The sequence below is a fragment of the Micropterus salmoides genome, unplaced genomic scaffold (assembly GCF_014851395.1).
Source record: "Micropterus salmoides isolate LMB-PRFRI ecotype aquatic unplaced genomic scaffold, ASM1485139v1 Ms_hic_scaffold_3, whole genome shotgun sequence".
Lineage (NCBI taxonomy): Eukaryota > Metazoa > Chordata > Actinopteri > Centrarchiformes > Centrarchidae > Micropterus > Micropterus salmoides.
The window spans coordinates 32229440-32252589 of NW_024042261.1; the positions used below are offsets into that span (position 1 = coordinate 32229440).

Below are 23150 nucleotides of genomic sequence, written 5' to 3' on the forward strand. Positions count from 1 at the left end.
TCAACCAAACAACACGAGTACAGGTAGATCCTGGTGCATTCGTCTTTTATTACGAATGTCTCAATGTGAAAACTAAAACAAGAAATCTTCCTGTAAGTTGCCACTTTCCCCGGCCCAATCCACTGTAGCTAGATTAGTTGTTGTACCTATCCTTTGTGGTCTCTCTTTGTGCTTCATAAAGAAGCTCTATGGAAAGATATTCACTCCTGAAAGTCATCGGTGAAGGGTCTTTCGGTCGGGCATTGTTAGTCCGGTGTAAAAGCAGTCAGGAGAACTATGTGATCAAGGAAGTTCAGCTGCCAAAGGTATGTGCAAACGAACACAGTGATGTAAGTTACTGTACATACTGTAGCTTTATCCTCAACTGGGTGGTGGATCAGTGTATTGGATGCAGTTGTGCTTAGTGTTAAAACATCATAGTTGTCATAAAATAGTGAATTAAACATACAGATATGCTGGATTTGCACCACCATGTAAACTACACTGCTGCACACAAGTTATTTGAATCCAGACTGTTGCCTGGGGTCGGATATGGAAATGTTATTTTCGGTGTGCTGGTAACCCACCAGATTGTTGCATACACAGAGAATTGCATAATAGAGAATTCATTCATACATGTATTTGCATTTTTATAGAATCAGTCCAAATTGGAGAATTCCAGGAGAGAAGCCGTCCTGCTGTCCAGAATGAAACATCCTCATATTGTGGCCTTCAGGGAGGCATTCGAAGGTAATCAAACACGTAACACTCCCTTTAAAACGTATTGCAAGACATTTTGGACCCTTGTGACATACAGTTATTATTGTGTGGATTGCAGAATAGGCAATGTGTTTGTGTTTGTTCAGCTGATGACCTCCTGTGTATTGTTATGGAGTACTGCAGTGGAGGAGACCTGCTCCAGAGGATCCGGCAACAGAAAGCTATGCAGTTCTGTGTTGATGATGTAGGCCTTGACTACCTGCAACTATTCTCACAATTTTATTTTACTGTTTTGTTCCTTTTTTTTACATTTGGTTACATTGACATCATTTTTTCCCAGATCTTGAAATGGTTTGCTCAAATGTGTGCCGCCGCACAGCATATCCATGATAAACGGGTTTTGCACAGAGATTTGAAGTCCAAGGTACAGTGGTCCCTAACATTATAGCTAGTAATTTAATATACATGTTAATAGATTTTATGTTATGTCTAAAAACAGTTACATTTGTTATTATATATAGAACTGACATTCAGAACTTCGATCAGATCAGATTTTTCTCATCAGTGTGAGCACTGTGGAGTGAAATGAACAACGATTAAATTGCTGATCGAGATGAGATCACAACATTACCTCCCACTAATGCATAATATCATTTAGCGATGGTTTTTGCTTCATGTTAAGTCATCACTTCCCTTTCATTTCCTTACCTAGAACATTTTCCTGACAGATGATGGGACAATCAAGCTCGGGGACTTTGGCTCAGCGTGTATTCTGAACAGGTACAAAAATAGAAAGGCAACAATTTATAGTTTTCCTTTTTTAATTTAATGCTCTGCACTTGATTTGCTGCTGTTTCATCTGAACTCATTTTTGTAATTGTTTTGAAGTTCAAAGACCCATGCTCATACATATGTTGGGACACCATATTATGTGCCTCCTGAAATCTGGGATAACAAGCCATACAACAATAAGAGGTATGTTACCAAATGAAGATAAAATGAAACCTTAATGATTTTGGCTCAGTGTCCATGTGGGAATTTACATCATTGCTACAGGAAGTATTAAAGTAAAGAACAAGATAGGCCAAAGAAGAATAAACAGGAGAAAAAGCTGATACATGAATACATATAAATTGTAAAATGTGCAACAGAGGGCCATATACATACATACAGTGTCAAATTACAATTTATCCCCTTGAGGGAAATTTAGCTGTACAGCAGGACAAGAAAGAGACCAGGGGTACACAGAAACAGGATACAAATTCTATAGAAAATCTATACAAATAACACATTAATTAAAAAAATGGATTAACTAACTAAATAATTAGACATTTGTATATCTGTCACTGGTTCCCAACCTTTGTAAGTACCCCAAAGCCCAATCATATGGGCCTAAGTACCCCTCTGTCGTACCCTTTGATAGACGGGATGAGTTTATGGTATTGGTCCAAGGATATTTTTTAGTAGTAGCTTTTAGTAGCCACGTTTGTATTGTACTATTACCCTTTGGCTTCACAGAAAGTGGTTTTCTCAAACCACCACCATCAAAGTAGTAGCTTTTAGTAGCCACGTTTGTATTGTACTATTACCCTTTGGCTTCACAGAAAGTGGTTTTCTCAACTATTTATAGTATCAGAATCACAAGGAGCCAAATTTGCCAAGTAGTGTTTTACAGCTATGAGGAATTTGCTTTGGTGATAAGGTGCTACATGTAGACAAACATACAGTTGACATAAATAAATGTAGAAATATATAAATATGGAATAAACAAATGCAAGTTATAGAAGAATAATAAAATAATGTAGAAAAATAATACAACCATTTGCAAAAAACTTACTTTAATAATACTTTTAGCTTTTGTTGTCTTCTTTCTGACTAGTTTTTCTGTAGTCTTAACTTATAATTGACTCAGGTTGGTGGAAAACTAAGACATGTCTTGTTCTGACTCAGTTATTGTGACAATAACTATAAAGATCAACATCACACAAGTGTAGTATTACTTGTGTATTGATTGTTCTCCTAAATACAAATATGTGGATATTATCTAATCATAAAATCTATTTTTTAAAATTAACTGAGCTTCAAAATTTGTCCATGTATGACTTGGTAACTGCAAAAGTTTGTACAACACTAACAGTGCAGTTTTCTGATATTTCAGAAGCGACATCGTAGATACAATATGCAATGTATCTATTCTGAACATTATTTTAGAGGTAGTGCACATTCAGATTATGTACCCCATTGCTCATATATTTATAGTTATATTATGCTCTGTTTTGGACATTACTATTGCACAGTTTTTGAAACTCCCCTCATTATTTCTTTAAAGGGAATCTCAAACAGACAACAGACATACTTTTTAATTCAAATAAACTACAGTCCCATGCTTGCTAAGAGTTTCAATTCCAGGGTTGTTTTTTCCATCAACATAGCTTGTGAACATACAATTATTTTCATGAGACAGTCTTGGATGTGTCAGTAAATGCATCAACAATGAATTTTCTAAACAGTCTGTGTTCTCTGCTGAGTTCCCAGCTCAGCAGTGATTATGTAACTCATGCGTGGGTTTATCAGTCTTATATTCTTTTTGACGGTGCCAGTGCATGACGAATGTCTGGTGTGAATGAATAACCGTCTCTGTTATCTCATGTTTATGTGTTCTGCAGCGATGTGTGGTCTCTGGGCTGCGTTCTCTACGAGCTCTGCACCCTGCGACACCCGGTAATTCCCTCCCTCTTCTCTCCATGTACCGTGGGTTTGATTGTGTCTTCAGCCAAGATAGGCTACATCAATACTACTACGTTTTTATTATCTGCTGTGTATTTTTTGTGGCTCAGATGTTGGGGCGTGGTTTGTTGTCCTGCAGATCCTCACACCTCACTCTTGTGTTCAGTTCCAGGCTTCCAGCTGGAAGAGCCTGATTCTTAAGGTGTGTCGGGGTGCGTACCCGCCCCTACCCAGTCACCTGCCCTACGAGCTGCAGTATTTGGTCAAGCAGATGTTTAAGACAAACCCAAAAGACAGGCCATCCCTGCACACCATCCTGACCTCTCACCGGGTTTCTAGACTCTTGCGTACACATCTACCCTCCCAGGTGAAAACAAAGTCTCAACCTGTGCACTTGCGGTTGAGCATTCTGCATGGTGAAAAGAGCAGCTCACTGCGGTGGAGCTTCCTGCATTAAGTCACTCAAGCAGTTTAACCTGAAGAGATTTTATGATTGCTGATCCATCATAACAACATCCTGTCACGACATGGTGTTGAAGTGAGAATTTAAACTCTTACACAACTTCCCCAGCTGTGGTGGAATCTGACCTTTTGACAAGCTGCTGTTAGTTCAGATGGCCTCGGAGCTGATGTTATGTGTTTGATATACTGCACTGCTTTGAATCTTTTACAGGGAATGGAGATGGAGAAACAGGGGAGACGTACGGGTCGGTGGAACAGAGAAGAGGGAAAGAAGGTGGCTAACCTTCTGGGAGAGAAGACTTTAATAAAAACATCAACATTTGAAGGTAGAGTCCAGGTCAAAGTGCAGGATCGTCCAAAGGATATACTGCTGCGATTCTGGGAGAACCACATCACTGCGATATTTTTGTTTTTATTCCATTCCTTCAAATGATTTAAAACACAATAAACGTTTGATAACCTACTCAACAATACCCAAAAACACAGGAAAAGTATCATCTGATTTGTTTCTATTATCCTTTCAGATATTTTGTTTTATGCAAACCTGAGAAAGGTAAAGAAAGGAGAAACTAACACTAAAAGCAAAAAATAAACATGAATAATCCATTCTTCGCATCATGCAACAGAGGTTTCCAAATATTTTACATTTTCCTTTGTTTTTGAATATTACTGTTAGATTCTTGTGCATATGGCGTCTACAGAGTAGTAGTAATTTCTTGTCAGGACCCTCTTGAAAACATGAAATATAACAAAAAACAAATACTATGTAACCTTTTACTGCAGGCATAAAGTTACCTGAAGTCCCCTCTGAAAGCAGAGAGCTGGGTCCTCGAAAGCAGTGGGCTGCTAAGCCACCAGACACTGTTCTGCAGATGTTGGCCAATGCCACCCTCGTCTCATCTGACAGCATGGCATCAACCAGCCAGACCCTCACAGGTTCTACTTACGGAAGTGCGATAAGAGAAGCAGTGCTTTCACGTCTTCATTTGTACTGCAAGTTTAGAGAAGTGTAATGGTTGTATTCTTGTTTTTCCACGCATGTCAGAGAAGCCAGAGGACAGCAGGCAGAGGAGACGATGGGACAGAGATCCTCCTGAGAGACTTCTGAGTCTGTTGGAGAAGGCCCAGCTGAGCAGAGCCTTCAGCACCTTTTTAATAAACAGAGGAGGTCTGTTGATATCTGCATATATGTTATTTTGTAGCACACAATTAACTTAAGGCGAATGTTTTTGTCACTTCACTCTGAAATTTGTCAGTGTGGTGGATGATATCAGTTGTCCTTTGTGGTGTTATGGTTTCCATTTTCAGGTGACGACCCTTTGGTGGGCCCTCTCTCCCAGCTGCAAGGTGATGAAACTGATGGTCCTGAGCGAGAAGTGGACGTAGATGAGGACCGGTTGCAGCCTCGCTCTGATGACGAGGACACGTAAGTATCCCTGATTTATTGTTGTTACCAAGCAAGTGTCATCCTGTCAGGCCCCCTATTTCTGGTGACAAACCATACAGTATATCAGCAGAACAAAAAGGTATACCTGCAGGTTAGTCAATAGAGTCAATAGAGTTTGCACGGTGTAGCCCTTTATGTATCAATCTTAATATGTGTAATAGGTTGCTTTTCACAAAATGTATATGGGACTGTTTTTTGAGCTACCATTAGGGTCTGGAAAGCAAATTATTAAAAACAATCATAGTACCTAGCTAAATAAACATTATTAACATTAGTTATTAATATGTAAAGGGAGTGTTATCTGTTGAACACGTGGAATGTACTGTTTTTGTGTAATGTGTATATGTGATAAGTGTGTAAAATGTATTGTTTATCCTTTCTTCACAGAGACTTTGAGGATGAATCTCCATGTGACTGGATAGATGAAGTTGAGAAAATGTTTTCAGAACACTAAAGCCTCTTTTCTACTGACCCCACACATTCACAAGGCTGTCATTATTAATGTTTACATTCACTAAAAACAGTAAGTGTTTGCACATGCCAAAATCACTTAATGTGTATAAGACCAGGTATCGGGATCAGGATCAGGTTACTTTATTTGTACCCTTAGGTAAATTTGTCAGGGATCGCTCTTTTCTTTTTCTCTCAATTTTGGACCAATTATTATTGCAGGTAATATCCAAGTTTAGAAAAAAACTATTTAAGCTCTGCACTGACTTTTGTGGACTTGAAAGCTGCAACAAAACACTACCATTTTAATTAAATATTGTCACATAAAACCTTTTTCACTTAAAGATTAAAAAAACAAACAAAAAGTTTGTGATGTGTGTGTGCTCTGTTTCTCATTTGATTTAAACATCTACTGTGTACTGTTCAGGTTACCTTTGATCGCATTTCCAGTAGGACTGAGGCTGTCTGGAAGCCTGTTTGTCTTACTGGGGAAGCAGGAAATATTAGACTTTCTGCTGGGTCTCCTTGGGGTCACACCATTTTGATCTTGCCTCTGCCTTTGGATGTCTGTTTCCTCTGCAATATCAAAAGTAGACTAAACATGTTCAGTCATTGATGTTCTTGTGTTATTTTTAATTTGCTGTGACCACAATGTTGCAGCCTCAGAGAGATGACATTGCTGGTCTTCCCTACACTAAATGTTGATTATGTACCACTAGGTGGAGTTGAAATCAGTGATGTGAAATGTTTTGTAGTGGATAGTGGGGAGAAAAGCTCGATTTTAGTTCAGATATAATTAAACCTTTTGTTGAAATCATTTTTAAGTATCAGATGTAGTCAGATAAATATCAGTGTGCTGTGCTGCTCTGTGAATTTAAGGGACCATCTTGTTGGGTATAAGTCACAGAAGCATAAAGACACTTAATGTGAGGAATCAAGTATAGCTTGTTATGCTCTTTGTTTTGCCAAATTAAAAGCTCAGCAGTGTACAATAAAAGCAGACAAAATGCTTGGCAACAGTAAAACAAAAACCAAGCCTCGCCCATGACAGTTTGGGCTCAACAGGATATAGATACTACAGACCCTTGAGTCAACAAAACCATAATGGTGCTGATTCATCAACAGTCACACCAGGGATGGATTATCCTGCTGCAAGGTCCTCCAGTGACTGAAACCTCCCATTGGCTGACAGGAGGACTATACTGTGTTTTATTGAGGAAGCTTGGGGCTGTAGTTGCGTCTTATCTTGGTGCCGCACTGAATCCCCCTCCAGAGCTCTCACTCCGGTCCCCTGTTTTTTTTATTCTCACTGTATTTCCCCTTGTACCTCCAAAGATGTCCATGGTTAGCAAAGATACACATAAAATGCTGTAGCATAGCTAAACTACAACGGTACCATGCTGTGTGTCCTGCAGATAGGAGTCTCCTGTCAGTGTCAATGATTAACTAGACAGCATCTTTATAGCTCAACCATCTAATGCAATCCAGAGTCAGGGCTGCTTGAATGGCATAATAAGGATTATGTTATTAAGGGATTTTATCATGTTTTCTGCAGGGTTTAATTTATTGAACCTTAGTACTTTCTGAGTATTAAGTGAAATCCAGACATAGCCTTGAGTATCAAAAACTGTAAGTTGGAATCAAATGCCAGGTCATATTCTTAGGTTTGTTTATTGTTTGATCAGATATTTTCTTGACTTAACTGTATTTAGTTTAGTTCATTAATTTTATGTAGGTAGAGTTCTTCATTTCGCGGTCACAATACATGGACGTGACGAGAATGTCATTACAGTATATGATAAATTTATACAAAATGTGTAAAAAAAAAAAAAAGCATCTCACACTATATTAACGTTTCAAAAACAACACCATAAACTCTCACAAATGAGCCTTTTTAAAAAGTTTCAAACAAACATTATAGAGAAGTATGTATTGCAGGATTGTTTGTTGAACAGCATGAAACTCTCAATGTGAATGGTCAAGGTTGCAAAACCTGGCTTGAAAAAAATCTTGACTGAACAATTTTATGAAGTTGTGCTTCAGAAAATATAAAGCCAAACAAGCAGGCGAACAGGGGCTTCCTCTTGCAGGAAGGATGTGAAGTCATGTCTATCTCAGTGGCTATAAAATGATCAAAAAACCGTGTGCAGCACTCAGTGTAGGAGTGCTGCACACGGTGGGGTTGTGACATTTATTCAAACAGTGACAAATGAGATGTCCCTCAATACCACTGAGTCACTGATGATATTAAGACCTTGCTGCGGTGTGTTTTTGAGAAGTACAAGCAAAACATAGATGCCCTCGTGTCGAGCCTTGCATGTGAGCAGCTTGGAACATTTCCGCTCTCTCTTTCTCTGTTTGTGGTCTTATTTCAAAGTCTTACTCATTTGAATACTTGCTACATCCTGTATTTCAGTATCTACTCAGAGTTACAGTGAGGTTGTGTCTCTAGCAGTTGCTTGGATGTCTAATCTGAAGTGCTTCATTGATTTTCTTCCTGCTCATCCTGGTGAGCCCTGATGGCAAACAATCAAGTAACTTCCCCTCTTATCAAATAATGCACAAAATACCATTCATTTTGTCTTTTTAGGAGATTGTCTGCATATCTCAACCCTCAGCTTCTGTCATCACCTCGATGAAATACTGACACTTGTTATCTGCGACAATCTCTGTTCCCCTTTTGTCTCCTTTCACAGTACCTCTTTATGTGACCTGCTTTCTGAGTTCCCCCATCTTCACTCAGGAAGAGCTCTACAGATGCAAGATGACCCAGTGATCTCTGTCTGGCTACTGATGCTTAGAGAGGCATTTTCTACCAAACTCTTTTTTTATTTAGAGCACTCTGATGAACCTGAGTGTTCACATTTCTACTATGTTGTTTTTAGACATTTAGCTAATTTCTGGACTCTATATGATTTTTTAGTAGTAGTATTTATAGCCTCACTAGGATCAACCGCACAGTGAGGGAAACAATGAAACTTGCTACCGTGACTCACTCAGTAAAGAGAAGTGCTGTTTGTTCTTCACATGGAGCAGCTCTTCCTGTTAATAACAAAGGACTTGGGCGCTACAGTTGGGCGTCTCTTTGCAACTATAATTATGGGAGCTGTCATTGTTATGATTATTTCAAGCCCTCTGCAGTGACCCTCCATTGTCTACTGCCAGTGTTTTGTTGCTCTATATCAGACAATAGAGACTGGGTTGGCCAAGCAGGGTTTGTCATGGAGCTCCACAATTCATCAGCTGCAAGATAAAAAGGTCAGGAACAGTTAAATTTGGATCCTGAGTTATGTGATCTAAGACAGTGAGGGTTTGTGCAGGGTGCATTTGCATTTGCTTTTTTTTTGTGGCTCACAGGCCTGTCAACTCCTGATGAGCTGGTCCACCTTTAGGCAGGGTTAGCAGCTCTTCTGGCCTGTCCCTTTTCCATCCTTCAACTGAATCAATAATAGATCAAAGCAGACAAAATTTTCGTGAGTCTTTCAAAGCTTTCCTCTTGTAGCTTACATGCAGTTTACTGATTTTTTTTTGAATGAAGAAGTACAGTGTTTCATTTAAGTGTATTTAAATGTGATATGTGGTTGTATCTTTTTGTTTTTAATGAAGTTTTGATGTTCAGCTCATCCTTCCATGTGGGCAAATTAATCTGACAAAAGATCAAAACTTCTCCTTTTGTAACTCAAGCCAACAAATTGTGTAACAGTGCCAGCAGTAGATTTTCAGATATCACTTATCTAACTGTGAGTATATATGATGAAGAAAATTCCAACCCATGAAGAAAATTCCAACCCATGTCTCAAAGTGCCGTATGTAAGCTTGACATAGTATTAATCGGAATAGAAAGTGAATTTGAGGTCTTGCTTATCACTTCATCACTTTACAGTCCAAAACATGAATCTCACGTCACACACGGCTCTCCCCCACCTTCCAGTTTAGCTGCTCCTCCACTTTTTCTGTGAAACATCACCCCTGCCTTCGTATCTATATTATATCTTGTGAACAGCAACTCTTTGCTTTGTGGTTTTGTAATGAGTCTGATTTGATGCACTGGCTGCAGAGAAAGGTCTGCAATGAACACCCATAGTTAAGAGGACTGCAGTAGGCCTGTACAGTAACTGTGCTCTTTAGTTAGAAAAAGAATAGCAGTGAAAGATTATTTAAAATGACCCAGTATGTTATATTTGTTCATCAATGAAACATATCATTGAGTTCGATGTGGATTCATTCAGCTCACAACACTTGAAAAAGGATACTGCAAAGGTCCAGGCACAAGTATGAATCTAATTATTTAGTCTTGTGATTCTGATTTATATCTCATTAATACGAAACAGTGCGTCCACACTGAACAAGTTCATACAAGAGAGAATAATCATTGATGAGTTAATGGTTATTGTCTTTATGAGTCATGCCACTTGGACTTTCCGATCACACATAACGCGGTTTACCTCACTGGAAATAACTCAAACAGTGAGGAAAATAGTAGGCTGTGTTAGTGTGCTGCAAACATGGGTGTTTGAGATGAATGTAAGTTTCATGTTTTGTTTTGTTTTGTTTGTTACTAAATCACATACAGTTCATATTATTATTGCCAACAATTTAGTAAACAATGCTGCAACATTTTAGATTTTCTAATGTATTTTGTCAAGGCAAAAAATCAGCTGCCATTCATATGTGGTATAGAAATAAGAAAGACTCTTGAAGCTTAAGTGTTTATTTAGTCCAGTTGTGTAATCCCATTCCAAACATTCAGAGCAGTCTAAATGTTCACTGTGATGGATTACACAACTCAAGCAATATGAGAATGGAAGGTAGGGGATTATGTACTCCAGGGGATGCTTTGCAAAACGGTTTATAGTAAGCTTTTTGTTGTCGTTTTGGAGCAAAAACTTGCTAAATGTTTCCGTTAATGTAAGATTAATGGAAAACAGCACAATCAATATATGATGATCGGATATCACTTATGGATCATTATGCTTGCCTTGCTTGATGGAAGCTCTGTGTGCAGTGGAATTATCTTGGTTTTATTTGCCTGTTATGGGACTAATTGTTGTTTTTTTGAAGCGTTAGATAACCTCAGCGTGTCTATGATATGTGCCCTTCCCACCCTGAGGCCAGAATGTTAATAAATTAGGTGTCTCTCCATGAGGATGGTTCAGCATGCCATTTTCATAGTTTGAACCTTCTTTTTGGGGAGATACATCACTATTCAAAAACAGGAACTTATAGAGTAAACAATAACCACGATTAAACCTTATTAGAGCTGGGGTTTTCGGACAAAAGTAGGTTGAGCATATGAGGACATTAAATAGTGATTTTCTGCGGTTAAAGAAGACTGAATTCTGTTTTTTTCTCAAAAGATAAGAGAGAAATTATTGTGTGGTCTGAGAGGCTTTGAGGAAATTCCTCATGGAGAACATGCTGACCTCAAGGCTGACCTGTAAGCGTCAGCTTTTAGTTATGGTTGTGCTGTGGAGTGTGCTATGGGCATTTGTTTAAGAGTCTGTGCTGTAGAATTAGCGGGCCCCGTGTATCACTAATCCTGCCGTGTGCTTAGTGGAGTTGCTGTGAAAACTTGATAGGTGGATTCCAATCTTCAGTACAAGTTTTGCTGATCAGCTCTTTAGTAGCTGTACAGTCAATTTAGCACGTTAACACTTACAGCTATGTACAGTGAACACGCAGCTAAGGATTCAGCATTGCTCAAGAGCTGCACTAAACGTAAGTATTACATCAGTTGGTTAATATACATAACTTTACAGGTTCAACTAAATGATTTATAATGAAACTACAAACACTTATGAATTATTGTTTAAATTGTCATTTGTCAAGAGCCATTTGACAGGACACGGAAGACATGTTGCTGTTGTGGGGTTTGACCCAGTGACTTTTACTTTCTCTCATGAGACTGTCAGTGGCACCAGTGAGCTGTCCTCACTGGTTAGAAGTTATAGCTACAGGAGAGGATTAATGTGTTCCCATTGGCTGGTCAGACATTGTTTAAATCCGCAGGAGTTTCCAGAGGAAGGACTCCCAGCTAAGGAAAGCCTAACCTGTCCCATCAAGCAGAACACACCTATTTCATAACATTTGTTCTCTCCAACAGAAAGTCAGGGTGAAACACTCTGAGACAAAGGCAGAATATTTGATGTACTGTTGTATTTCACATGTATGTACAGAATATGTATTGGGGCTAGAGACAACCTGCAGTGTACAGCGCTTTAATAGATAGGGGTGTTTTTCAGGAAATATAAATATACAATAATCTGTCAACCCACCCAAAGACATAAGGTTTACAGTATGTGTCATGAAGTATGAGCATGTGAGTGAATATATATGGGAATTCCCATCTGGATTCACTCATTGGATTTAGTCAGAACTGTTAACATCTCTTCCTACAAGCCCCATTTCATGTTGTGACTTGTGTCTTCTCAGTTTAACGAGAAACTGTGGATGCAATTCTGAGGTATTGCAACATTTTCAGTGACGTCCTCATGCTCACACACACACACACACACACACACACACACACACAAGTTTATGTTTCTATCCCTGTGGGGACATCTCATTGACAAAATTAATTTTGAGTTCCTTACTCTAACCTTAACAATCACAACTACATGCCTAATCTTAACCCTTAACCCTAACCCTGACCATAACCTAATTGTAACCTGAACTCTAAAACCAAGTATTAACCCTCAAAGCTGTGGGGACCTTAATTTTGTATTCCCCCGAGTCCCAAATTAGTTAGTGCGCATTTAGGTTGAAGTCCCCACCAGTACATAAAAACATGAAACACACACACATTGCCCTTTCTTTGTTATAATAATTAGTAATTTAGCTGACACATTTATCCAAAGCAACTTACATTTGCTATATATGTCTGGAGCAACTAGGCGTTAAGTGTGAATGTGTCACAGTGGGAATCAAACTCAGATCTCCCACAGCATAGACATGTGTCTTATCCATTGCCCCATCATCACGCCATATTTGTTATTGATTAAAATCAAAACACTGCCAAGACTGGCTTAGCATTCTTTTTTCCATTAATCATCTTCTGTCTGATCTAATGATTTCACAGAAGGTTCTTGGCTCATGCAAGTCATGCATGCTCCAACCACCATTTTCAGGCCCAAACAGGCTCTCAATTCCTCCCTTAAGGTAAAGACTCGACCGTTTGATGAAGAGAAAAACAATGATGAACACTATGCACTCCAAATGTGGTTGAAATGTTCCGAATAATTTCATTTCCTGGCTGCTTTGCTTAAATATACTATATGTGACTAGCATGAGCTTTCCTATTCCTAATGGGCAATGACATAACATACATGTTTTTGTTAACATCACAGTACCCTGACGAAGGGAGTGTTCTGCTTATGCTTTCTCTTTCATTCCTAAGATGTCATGCAATCAAAAGCTGATCTGGTCAAATAACTCCTCCAGGGATTGATAAGGCCTGTTTATGGTCTGAGGCGACAGGGAGTTAAGGAGGATTACATGTGACTGGTTATTTAGCCCACCTCCCTTCTTGCAGACACTGAGCCCATTCCACTGATGGTTATTAGTTCAGTGCTGCCACTGATTTTAGAATGAGTGAGGTTGTTGTGCTGCTGGCACAAGCAGGATACTTCTTTTTTTGTAAAACCACATCCTAACAAAGGATTACTTAATGCAATGTTCTGTCTCCTGCATTGTTTGTTTGCATCGGCTTCTCCTTCCCATTCAGGAATGTTGTCTTGCAAGCAAGTAATAATACCTTTTGGGACTGTAAATACCAGAGACGTAGAATGTGATTCTGGTCTAATTGTGGTAAAAGAGTGCAGATATCTAAATGGGAACTGGATAATCAGGGTAATAACAGCTATTTCCCCCTAAATGCATCCTGTGAGCCATGCAGAGAAAATGGCTGATTATCCTCTACAGAGATCCCCTTCCCCTAGATCCATTTAGTGGGACAAACGCTTTCCTTGTCATGTGATCCAGAGCTGTGGAGTGAATCTGTGGGCGAGATCCTCACCCCGATCTCAACCACTACCCAGCCCACCCTCCTCTTCCCCAAAAGCGCACACATATTGAGGTCCCTGTTAATTCTCCAGCACAAATTACTCCTGACACAAGTTCTCAACAGAGAACCAGAGGATCTCCAGTCAGTTGGGACTGACAGAACTTCAAAACAGCTATTAAGAGGTTCATTGCAGAAAACATGCTAGATTTACCACAGGGAAAAAGGAACCTGAAGCTGTAAGTTAAAGGCTAGATCCAGACTTGTTTATGTCTCCACTAAGACATGGAGGATGGCACTGACTGTGATGATGTAGACAGCTACTCACACCCTACACAACTAAGTTGTTTTTGTTTTGCATGACCTTGGAGGATTCCAGCAGTCACTTAAAAATGACTTATTTATATAATGTATCCATAAAGGTGGTAGATAAAATTTTTGGATGTCAAACCGTCTTTGAATGTCATTATCTTAGAAGTAGAAATATTTACTAGTATGAATGTTTTTTACATTTTCTTCACATCACTCGCACAATAAAATATCACAGATCCCGGTCAATCCCATACAGTACAAGAATGCTTTCATGCACGCTCCCATCTGAAATTACAGTTAGAGTATGCAGGGCAGAATGTATGCAATGACAAGTAGTGTGGTGTCTGTGTTTTCTCACCCTGCAGCCTGCTGGTATGGAGAGGTCAGGCTGATTAGATAACTGTTGTGTATGCAGAGGAGCCTGCATGGCTCACATCAGGGTTCCGATCCCTGATACAGAGGGTACACAACCATAAGACTTAAGTCTTCTTGACATCAGGCTCATTGTAAAAAGCTTGCTATGGCAACCTGCAGCGCTTGTAGAAGCAGCAGCCAGTACCTCCTTCAAAATTCACTACACTTTTGCTTTTTATCTGTTTTTTTGTTCTGGCTATTGCCAAAACATGTGTTCCCTCTGACATAAATAGTTGTAAGATGAAGACGGGGTTTTTGGATTAAAGAGCAGCAGACCATGATCCACCCGGCCCAAACAACCGGACCAGGCACCACAGCAGGTGCGGTGATCGCCCGGAAGAGAGGAAATAGAGCCAGGAGAGGAGCCATGCTGGCCCAGCTTAGACTTAATTCTGTTCCTAAAGAGCCGGTCTGGACAAAATGGGACTCATATTGACCAAGCAATGGAATTCAGAGACTGTTGTGCCCACATAGTTACAGAGACGTGCCCCATCAACATCGGCAGGTGGTCCATGTTCCGAGGTGCCAGCACAAAACTCTGGCAACATGAGAAAAGGTAGACTCTGTGTATTACATCGATGATGCTTGGTGCACAAACACAGTCAAGATGGACTCTGTTTCCCGAATGTCAGACTGTTTATTGTGAAGATGAAACTTTTCATACTATCATCTGGTTTACATTCACCCCATGCAAATTCAAAAAATGCAATGTGAAATGTTCGGGGTGTAAGTTATACATGTCTGTATATAAATAACTCTACTGTTATATTTTATTTCATATGTTACCATATTTTAATAAAGGCCTACACTTAATTATATGTTGTGTGTGTAGCATGAAGGAACTACAAAGTTTGTTTCATTATGCAGCCTTGTGCTGTATAATGACAAATAAACAACCTTGTACCTTGTAAAAGGGTACAATTAAGAAACTCCTTAAAGATACATCAGCCACTGTATATGAGAATGGTGCAAGTTCGTTTTCTGAAGAGACGTGGAAATATTCAGGAAGAACTGTATTTATTTCCTTTATTTATTCACTCTTGGTGCAAAATTACAGTTAAAAGTTTATTTAATCAATGTATTTACATATCTTTACTGCATTTAAACTGTGACTTATTTTATTTCCCCCTCTCTGTCCCTGCCATGACCTTTAACCCAGATGACAACAGTTACGAACACCTGGTGGTCAGTTAATGGCTGTATGTGCTGAATACACAAACATAGTGATTAGTCTATGATGTCCTCTTGAAATGAGTCATCGAGATGTCAGCAGTCCTGAACAAGTTCTAGTTTCGTGATGCTCTATGAGCATGTGGCCAAGCCGCAGCTTTTATACCTCAGTGTTAAATTATACTTGTTTGTTGTCATAGCAGCCCTGGTCTTTAACCATGTCCTTGACTCACTCACATGGCCTCAAAACAAAGTTACAGGTGGGTTATGAATAACGTGCCGCTGACTGACCTTCAGGCTATGTCAATAAATTAAGAGCACCATGTGCTTTCTGTTATTCACTCTCACGCTGTGTTGACTCCTTTCTGATATCACTTAAAATTTTTCCACAGCAGGAGAAATATTTCACACATCTGTTTTTTTAGTAAACTGCAAAAGGGACTTACTTAATTTTTTTTTTTTATTTAAATTTGACTTTGATGTTTTTATACATAGGGGTGTGAACATTTAAAAAAAACATTATGCCACATGACTGTTAGAACTGTATTCTTTTGTTGATCACGGGCATCCTGATTTACTGCACCACAGAACTGACTATTCTGGTGCAAAGGATCAGCGTTGTTAGTGATAGATGTTAAACACTGTCCTATGGAGGAAAACAACATTTTAATGGATGATAAAATGGAATTCCTATAAGTTAGGCTGAACATAAAATACACTACACTTCCCTTTTTAGTACCAACTGGTATAGCAGAAGTTGACTTGGTGGTTGTTTCACCACAGTTACATACAAGATAAGTCTTTTTTGTCCATTAGACCATCAGACTTTCCACTTCGACTTCTTTACCTTCTCATTTGCATTCAGGACAAACGTTAAAGAGGAGATGTTTAGCAGTTAAATGGTGGGAAGTCAAGATGTCTCATGAGTAGTCTCATTTTGAGGTTTGGTCCACTATTTCATGATTTAAGTTCATCATTTAAAATATAGCAGTTTCTTCATTTAAAAATGAACAAGATAAGATAAGAAAACCTTTTTCCCACAGTGGGGAAATTGTGGTTTGCAACAGCAAAGACAAGACCAGAGATAGATAAGTGAGAGTTAAAAAAGTAAAAAATAAAGGTTTTCTTATCTTAAAAAAACAATAATAATAAATAAGTAAATCAAAAGGTTTCAGGTGCAATTGATTAATTTAGACAGTACATGTATTTTATTCATTACTGTGGCATGAGTGCAGTTTGTGAACTTATGTGTCAGTGCATTTAATGGTCTATAAAAACAAAAAGGCTACAATGAAATGCTGCCAGAGCAAAAAAGGCACTTCTATGACCTATTTGTAATTCACAATTTAAACAAACAAAACAAAGCCCTGTACAAGCTACAGCTTGATATAACTTTATGTTAATTTAATAGATACTAACGTTAGCACCACAACTTACCACAGAAATGTACAGATATACAGGCACATGTAGCTTTCAATATTATAACTGCCCTGCTGTTCGGTGATCACATTCCCTTCCAGGTCACTGGCAGAGTAATTGTGCTTAATGCAATTACAGTATATTCCACAGGAAAGAGAAATTAGTAAGTACTAATGACAAATCCACAGAAGAACAAAGCGTTATGTGCAGCAATACTGCAGAGCAGAGGCTGTCTATGGCAGATCCAAACATTTGTCCTGAGATCAGATAATACTTCTTTGGCAAGTGCACAGCAAAAAATCCATTCCCATTGCATCAAGGAGGTTTGTTTTTCTAAAGATGGATTTTAATACCTTTCATGCCAAGTGTAGCAACCCCACCTTCACACAGAAGACTCATTGTGGAAGACTTTAGCTTTGAGATTCCTCAGGCTGCACTGCAGGTTGGAGCTGGTTTCTGACTGCAGGGCCTCGGAGAACTTGATGTCATACGAACGGCTGACCTGAGACTTCCTCTTGATGGAGTTCTGGATGGTCTCTGAGGTGAAGTAGTAAACAATGGGATCAAAGCAGCAGTTGGACACAGCTATGCAGAGGGCTATTGGGTAGATCATTCGGACCACCGACTCTGCAAAGCAGCCTTTTAAAGTTTTAGTGCGGACCAGAGCGTAGAAAACCAAGTTTACATTGTAGGGGATGAAGCAAAAACAAAAAATAAAGAGGTGAACAATTATCATGCGCAGGATCTTTGTTTTGTTCAGCTTCCCCCCACGACTGATGGTTTGGGGGCGACGCAGGGTCTGCAGCACCATGATGGAGCAACATACATTGAGCAGAAGCGGGATGATGAAGCCCACTGTCTCTATGAAGATTACCACCTTAGAAAGGTGGGATTTCCACTGATTGGAAGAGAAGTTCTCAAAGCAGAAAGTGGAGTTAGCATTGCTGTTCTCACGTGAGGTGGGCTCCAACATGAACCCTGTGGGGAGACTCCCTGACAGCACCAGCACCCACACAGCAACACACACTATCTTAGCATTGCGCTTGGTCCTAAGCGCCCTTGAGCGGAAAGGGTGCACAATGGCTAAAAAGCGATCCACGCTAATGCAGGTGAGAAAGAGCATGCTACCATACATGTTGGTGTAGAACAGCGAGACGGAGAACTTGCAGAGCATGCTTCCAAAAGGCCAGTTCTGGTTGATGAAGTAGAAGACCCTCAGAGGCAGTGTAAAGACAAATAGCAGGTCAGACACTACCAAGTTTATCATGTAGGTTGTGGTCTCATTCCTCAGCTTCAGAGAGCATGTGAAAATGTAAATAGCTACAACATTCGTGATCAGTCCCACCACAAACACAATGCTAAATATAGTACTGTACAATGGGTATTTGAACCCATCGTTCTTGTTGCAGGTAGAGCTGTCTGCTTGTGGGGTGAAATTTTCAGTCAGGGGGGTATTGTTGTCCATTCTGAGAGACAAAGAGTGGAGGGCTGAGGGCTGTCTGTTATGTACTATTTATTATGAAAGGGCTGTCCTGCACAATGAATTCACCATGTATGCAGAGTAAATCACAGAAAAGTCCTAAACCATGATACATTGAAAGACACTGTCATCTGATAATTCAGGCCATTGGCACAAATGTTGCTTTCCTGCACAGCTGTCCACATATGAGAGGAATGGGGCACATGGTTAACTTGAGTCACTCCACTGTCTTGATGTAGTTATTTTGGGGGTTACCTCATGTTGAAAAGACTCCCTCCAAGAGAACAGAGATTCAGGCCGGAGTGTCCTCCCCTCCCCCTGCCTTGCCTCTCCACCAGACTGCACCCCACAAGTTGCCGGTTGAGCTTTACGTACTCAGACAAATCAGTCACACAAATCTGTTTCCTTTTTGCTCAAGAAGTCCTCAACCACCACGAGCCGCTGAGTCCACAAAAGGAATGATGGTATATCCAAATTCAGGTCAGCTAGAGGGATGCCCTCATGGCAAAATCCGTTCTTTTTGTCAAAACTCAGTCCTGTGTTTTTGTCCTCTTCAGATCCAAAGCAGCAAAGTTGTCATTAGCTTTCAACCTCTCACAAGGTCCTGACCACAAACCACCAGGCTTCTTCTCAGGAGCAGAGCTCACGCTTGAGTTGAGCTCCTTCTGTCCGTCTGTGTGTCACAATGTGAGTGTATTTCACTATTTGTCTTCCAGGTCTGTTTCCTGCCCCCACCCCCTTTCTCTTACTGACTGACTGAGTCACTCAGTATCTACTTCTCTGTCCTCAGTTTGTCTCTCCCTCTGACACCCTCACGAGCGTTTGCTCAGTACGCATCATGCTCAGACAGTTCTGCTTCTCCTTTGTGCCAGTCTCACAGACTGTTTTTCTACTTTGAGTGGAGGGGAAGCTGTAGTAACTCCTCCCACTGCTTTCCATTGAACTCCTCCTACTCCTTTGTCTGCTTTAACTGCCTACAGTAAAAGGAGGAATCAACCCAAACAACTCATTCAAACTACATTTTACAAATGCTTATAATTAATGTTAGCATTATATAAACATATATAGATGCATGGCTACATATTGGACATATACATGCATGGATATATATTTTTAGTTATTGTTACTTAAGCAGTGAGTGAGTGTAACAGTTACAAAAGTGTAATACCATCAGTATTGGTCTTATAAGCCATTTTCCATTTCAAATAAAAATTAAAAATGCGCCAAGAATCTCAGGTTAAATTATTTGTTTACTATGAATACATTTTTAGATAGTAAAACATAATAAGTCCCTAAAACAGCATTATAAGTGGAAACATAACTTGATAATAATCATAATAAAGGCCAGCTCTTTGTGGGCTTTTGGCTAAACTGTGATGTGAAGCTCAAAGGCCTTGTGTGTGTGTGTTTTTTTTGTGGCTTCTCAAACCCAGTACAACCCCTTATAGCATCAGTGGTGGAATGTAACTACATTATACTTCTATTCCACTACATTTAAGTGGGAAATATTTTACTTTTTAAAAACTTTATCACATTTATTTAGCAGCTCTAGCAACTACTTACTATGCAAAATACTATACATTGCTAGAGGCCAACAACAAATATGAATAAATCAAAAAATGATTTTTACACATTTATGCATGGCTAATAATAGCCCAATAATATGATATTTGGTAATAATATCAAAGTTATATTCTTCTTCACAAGGGCTATTTTTACTGTTGATACTTTCATTGTTTTACTTATGTACTTTCACTTAACATTTTGAATAAAGGACTTGTAATGGAGTATTGTTACAGAAAAAAATGTAAGCAATATAGCTCTTTAAGTGGATTGTGGTTTGATTTGTTTCTTCTTCATCATTCAAGCTGCTAATGAAGACAGGAAGTTCTCTAAAATCCTGAAAGTGCCTGAGGTGGTTGCCTCCACAGCAGCGATGGGAGGTTCAAGAAAACTGTTGTTTTGACAGCCTGTGTGAGCAGCAGCTCTTCTAAAGAGTTTTATTTTGCAAGGAACATGGGAAAATGAGACAGAACAGAAAGCTTTCTCTATTCAGTGGTTTTTCAGCTGCCCTTGTCATTCCATGCCCACAGCTTTCTTCTCTCAGCACTCTGTGGATTAGCATTCAAGTTCTCCTGCATTAGAAAGTCCCCACTTGGCAGTCAGTAAAAACATTGGGGGCTTTGCTGTGTGTGAAGTACCTTAGCGGGGAGGAATGTGAAGTTTATAAATAATAAGTCTCAGATAACGCGAAAGTGCTCTCTTCGTGCGCTTCTTGATCAGCAGTGTGGTGAGTGAATACTATATATTGTTTGAGTGTATTTGTGTTGGGTAGCTGAAACTGTGTCATAGGAAGTATACTACCTTTCCTGTCACTAAACAAAGCTGCCAAATCCATGCTTTGTAGTTCAATTCTGAATAAAACCATACAAAGTTAAGACAACTTGTTCAGCTGCTTTTTATTGGTTACAATAATATTTCCCCATTTGAACTGACTCCAGTAATACAAACATATGTGTTCTAGCTTGGTAACACGATACTAATCCATAGATGGTTCATTTTGACTTCACAGAGTTACCAACAATAGCCAAACAAATGAAGGAAAATCTTGCAGAGAATCAAAGAGACAGTGGGTGTTTTATGGCCAGTGTGCCTCTCTTTGTCATTCCACCACAAAATAAACATCATCAAGGCTAGAGTAAAATGTAGAAAAAATCTGAAAAAAACTGTACTATTGTCTTTCACTCGCAAAATAGTTCCATCCAGCACACAAAAACAAGCTCTTCACATGCAAGTATGTGGCTGCTAAACAAAAACATGTGCCTGAAATCCCTGGACTGTTAAATTTCTCACAATGCCAGGAAACTGTCTGGCACCCCCAAGGCCAAGATTGAAGGCTTTCAAATACAAGAGAAAAATGCATGAGAAAGACAGCAGGTGACATAATATTGCTGTGTAATGATCATCAGTGGCAGCGGCAGAAGTATACTCAGCAACATTGACAAATAAAGAGTTGCAACCTGAACGTTTAACACTAAAGGTTTGCGACTCAATATAGACTGATCCTACTTAATGTTACTTATGAATTCATATGCACTTGAAACACAAAGTACAAGAGTTTTGTCAGGTCTAAGAAACAGAACAGGTAACCTTAGCTTGCAGGTTATATTGCACAAATCTAGTGACACACCCAATAAGCCTGGGGCACATTGTGGTCATGTGGTCACCAAAACAGCCGGTTAAATGTGCTGTAAACCCAAGCTCTATGCTAAAAGATGCTAAAAGGCCGCTAAGAGTTGTATTCTCTCTAGGTTGTCATTGGTAAACCTCTTTGATATTACATAGCCATTTGGTCTCAGTTTTACATTAAGTTTATTATGCAGCTAGTGATAATTAGTGAGCTTCAGAGGTGCTGGTAGGTGGATTTTGGAGGCAGGAGTAGCTTTGTATTTCTTGTACAAACATGAAAGTGATGTCAGAATGGTGAGACTGCTGTGTGATTTTCATTTTGCAACATGAACTCTTGAACAAATCTCTAACTTGGACAGACAGCTTCACTGTGACTGAAAGGGCTTTCAGCTAATTCTCTCATGTTCACCTTGGAAACAAATGTTGTGCTGGCTTCCACAAACAGTGAAGTGAAACAGGCACAACAGAAGTGCTGTCTATATACACACCACTGAGGCCAAGGAAGTGTTTCAGGACAGCCACAGCAACAACACATCTCACTGAGTGTAGACCAGAGCCCTGACACAAATCTCACACATCTTTCTGTAGGAATATGTTTCACCAAAGAGACTAAAAGCTTGGTGGGTATCCTGGATCGTTGAAATACACCTGAATGAAGCTGTGAGGAATAAAAGAAAGTCCAGAGAAGGCACAAATGGGAAGATATGTTTCCATCACTGGGACTGTATGTTCCATCTCCAACACATTAAAGAAAACTTTATGAGCTATGTTCAATACAAAGATAGAGAGAACCCTTACCTTGTTACCTTTATGTCTTCTATTGGAACAAAATGTTCAGTTCCACCTATGGTTCAATTTGTCACAAAATTCAAACTAAACAAGACTCCTGGCATTTCAAAAACACAAGATAGTAGTCTGCTGTGGGTTTTTGAACTGCAGTGTACTCCCCCACACTGCCTTATCAACTGAAAGCTTTTGATTGCTTAACAAATACCACAAATAATTCACCTTCCCCCACTAAAGCCACTGACTGCATGTCCAGTCATAAAAAGCTCTGTGTCGACTAGTTTTCAGCCTCAACACCTTCAATAAGACAGACATAAACCACAGGCTGTTTGGGCACATTTGATAGGAAGACTTTTGTATGAGCCAGTAAACCATTATCCATCTTCAACCAAGTCCAGTAGCCCTTTATTTTCCCCTTCCTTGGAAGACCATGACCTGCATGACTGAGAATCTTTACATACATGTCACTAAATGATTTTGAGCTTTTTCAGGCTATAATCACAGTAGGTAAAAGTGTCACAATTTGTGTGTTTGCAACTCCAGAAACTAAAAAGTAATGCACTTAATTTGATAGATACCACTGAGTGAATTGTGAG

General features: G+C 39.4%; 2 protein-coding genes and 1 long non-coding RNA gene across 4 annotated transcripts; 1 reads left to right on the forward strand and 2 right to left on the reverse strand.

The window, feature by feature from the left end:
* On the forward strand, window positions 1-6153 carry nek3 (NIMA related kinase 3). Of its 2 annotated transcripts, none has more exons than XM_038693006.1 (13): window positions 1-305; window positions 636-729; window positions 846-943; window positions 1040-1123; window positions 1412-1479; window positions 1588-1674; window positions 3366-3420; window positions 3593-3793; window positions 4100-4214; window positions 4672-4839; window positions 4934-5056; window positions 5197-5314; window positions 5723-6153. In XM_038693006.1, the coding sequence occupies exons 1-13, from the start codon at window positions 189-191 to the stop codon at window positions 5787-5789; spliced, it is 1395 nt and encodes a 464-aa protein (XP_038548934.1). In that variant the 5' UTR covers window positions 1-188; the 3' UTR covers window positions 5790-6153. The 2 variants fall into 2 exon arrangements, with proteins under 2 accessions (XP_038548934.1, XP_038548935.1); XM_038693007.1 differs by having other exon boundaries at window positions 4672-4824.
* On the reverse strand, window positions 5176-22712 carry LOC119882765. Its single transcript, XR_005440540.1, has 3 exons — window positions 22567-22712; window positions 6218-6361; window positions 5176-5375 (listed from the first exon to the last, which is right to left on the reverse strand). It is a non-coding gene; the product is annotated as an uncharacterized LOC119882765 (long non-coding RNA).
* On the reverse strand, window positions 16866-19517 carry lpar6a (lysophosphatidic acid receptor 6a). Its single transcript, XM_038693008.1, has one exon. It carries the CDS (start codon window positions 18562-18564, stop codon window positions 17482-17484), a length of 1083 nt encoding a protein of 360 aa, XP_038548936.1. The 5' UTR covers window positions 18565-19517; the 3' UTR covers window positions 16866-17481.
* Window positions 22713-23150: the final 438 nt, after the last annotated feature.

Excerpts from the sequence above, each read along its gene's own strand:
- nek3 (XM_038693006.1), top strand. The coding sequence starts at position 189 with ATGGAAAGATATTCACTCCTGAAAGTCATCGGTGAAGGGTCTTTCGGT. Across the intron at positions 944-1,039 it reads TGCAGTTCTGTGTTGATGAT|ATCTTGAAATGGTTTGCTCA; the intron begins GTAGGCCTTGAC and ends ATTTTTTCCCAG. Across the intron at positions 3,794-4,099 it reads GTACACATCTACCCTCCCAG|GGAATGGAGATGGAGAAACA; the intron begins GTGAAAACAAAG and ends AATCTTTTACAG.
- lpar6a (XM_038693008.1), bottom strand. The coding sequence starts at position 18,564 with ATGGACAACAATACCCCCCTGACTGAAAATTTCACCCCACAAGCAGAC.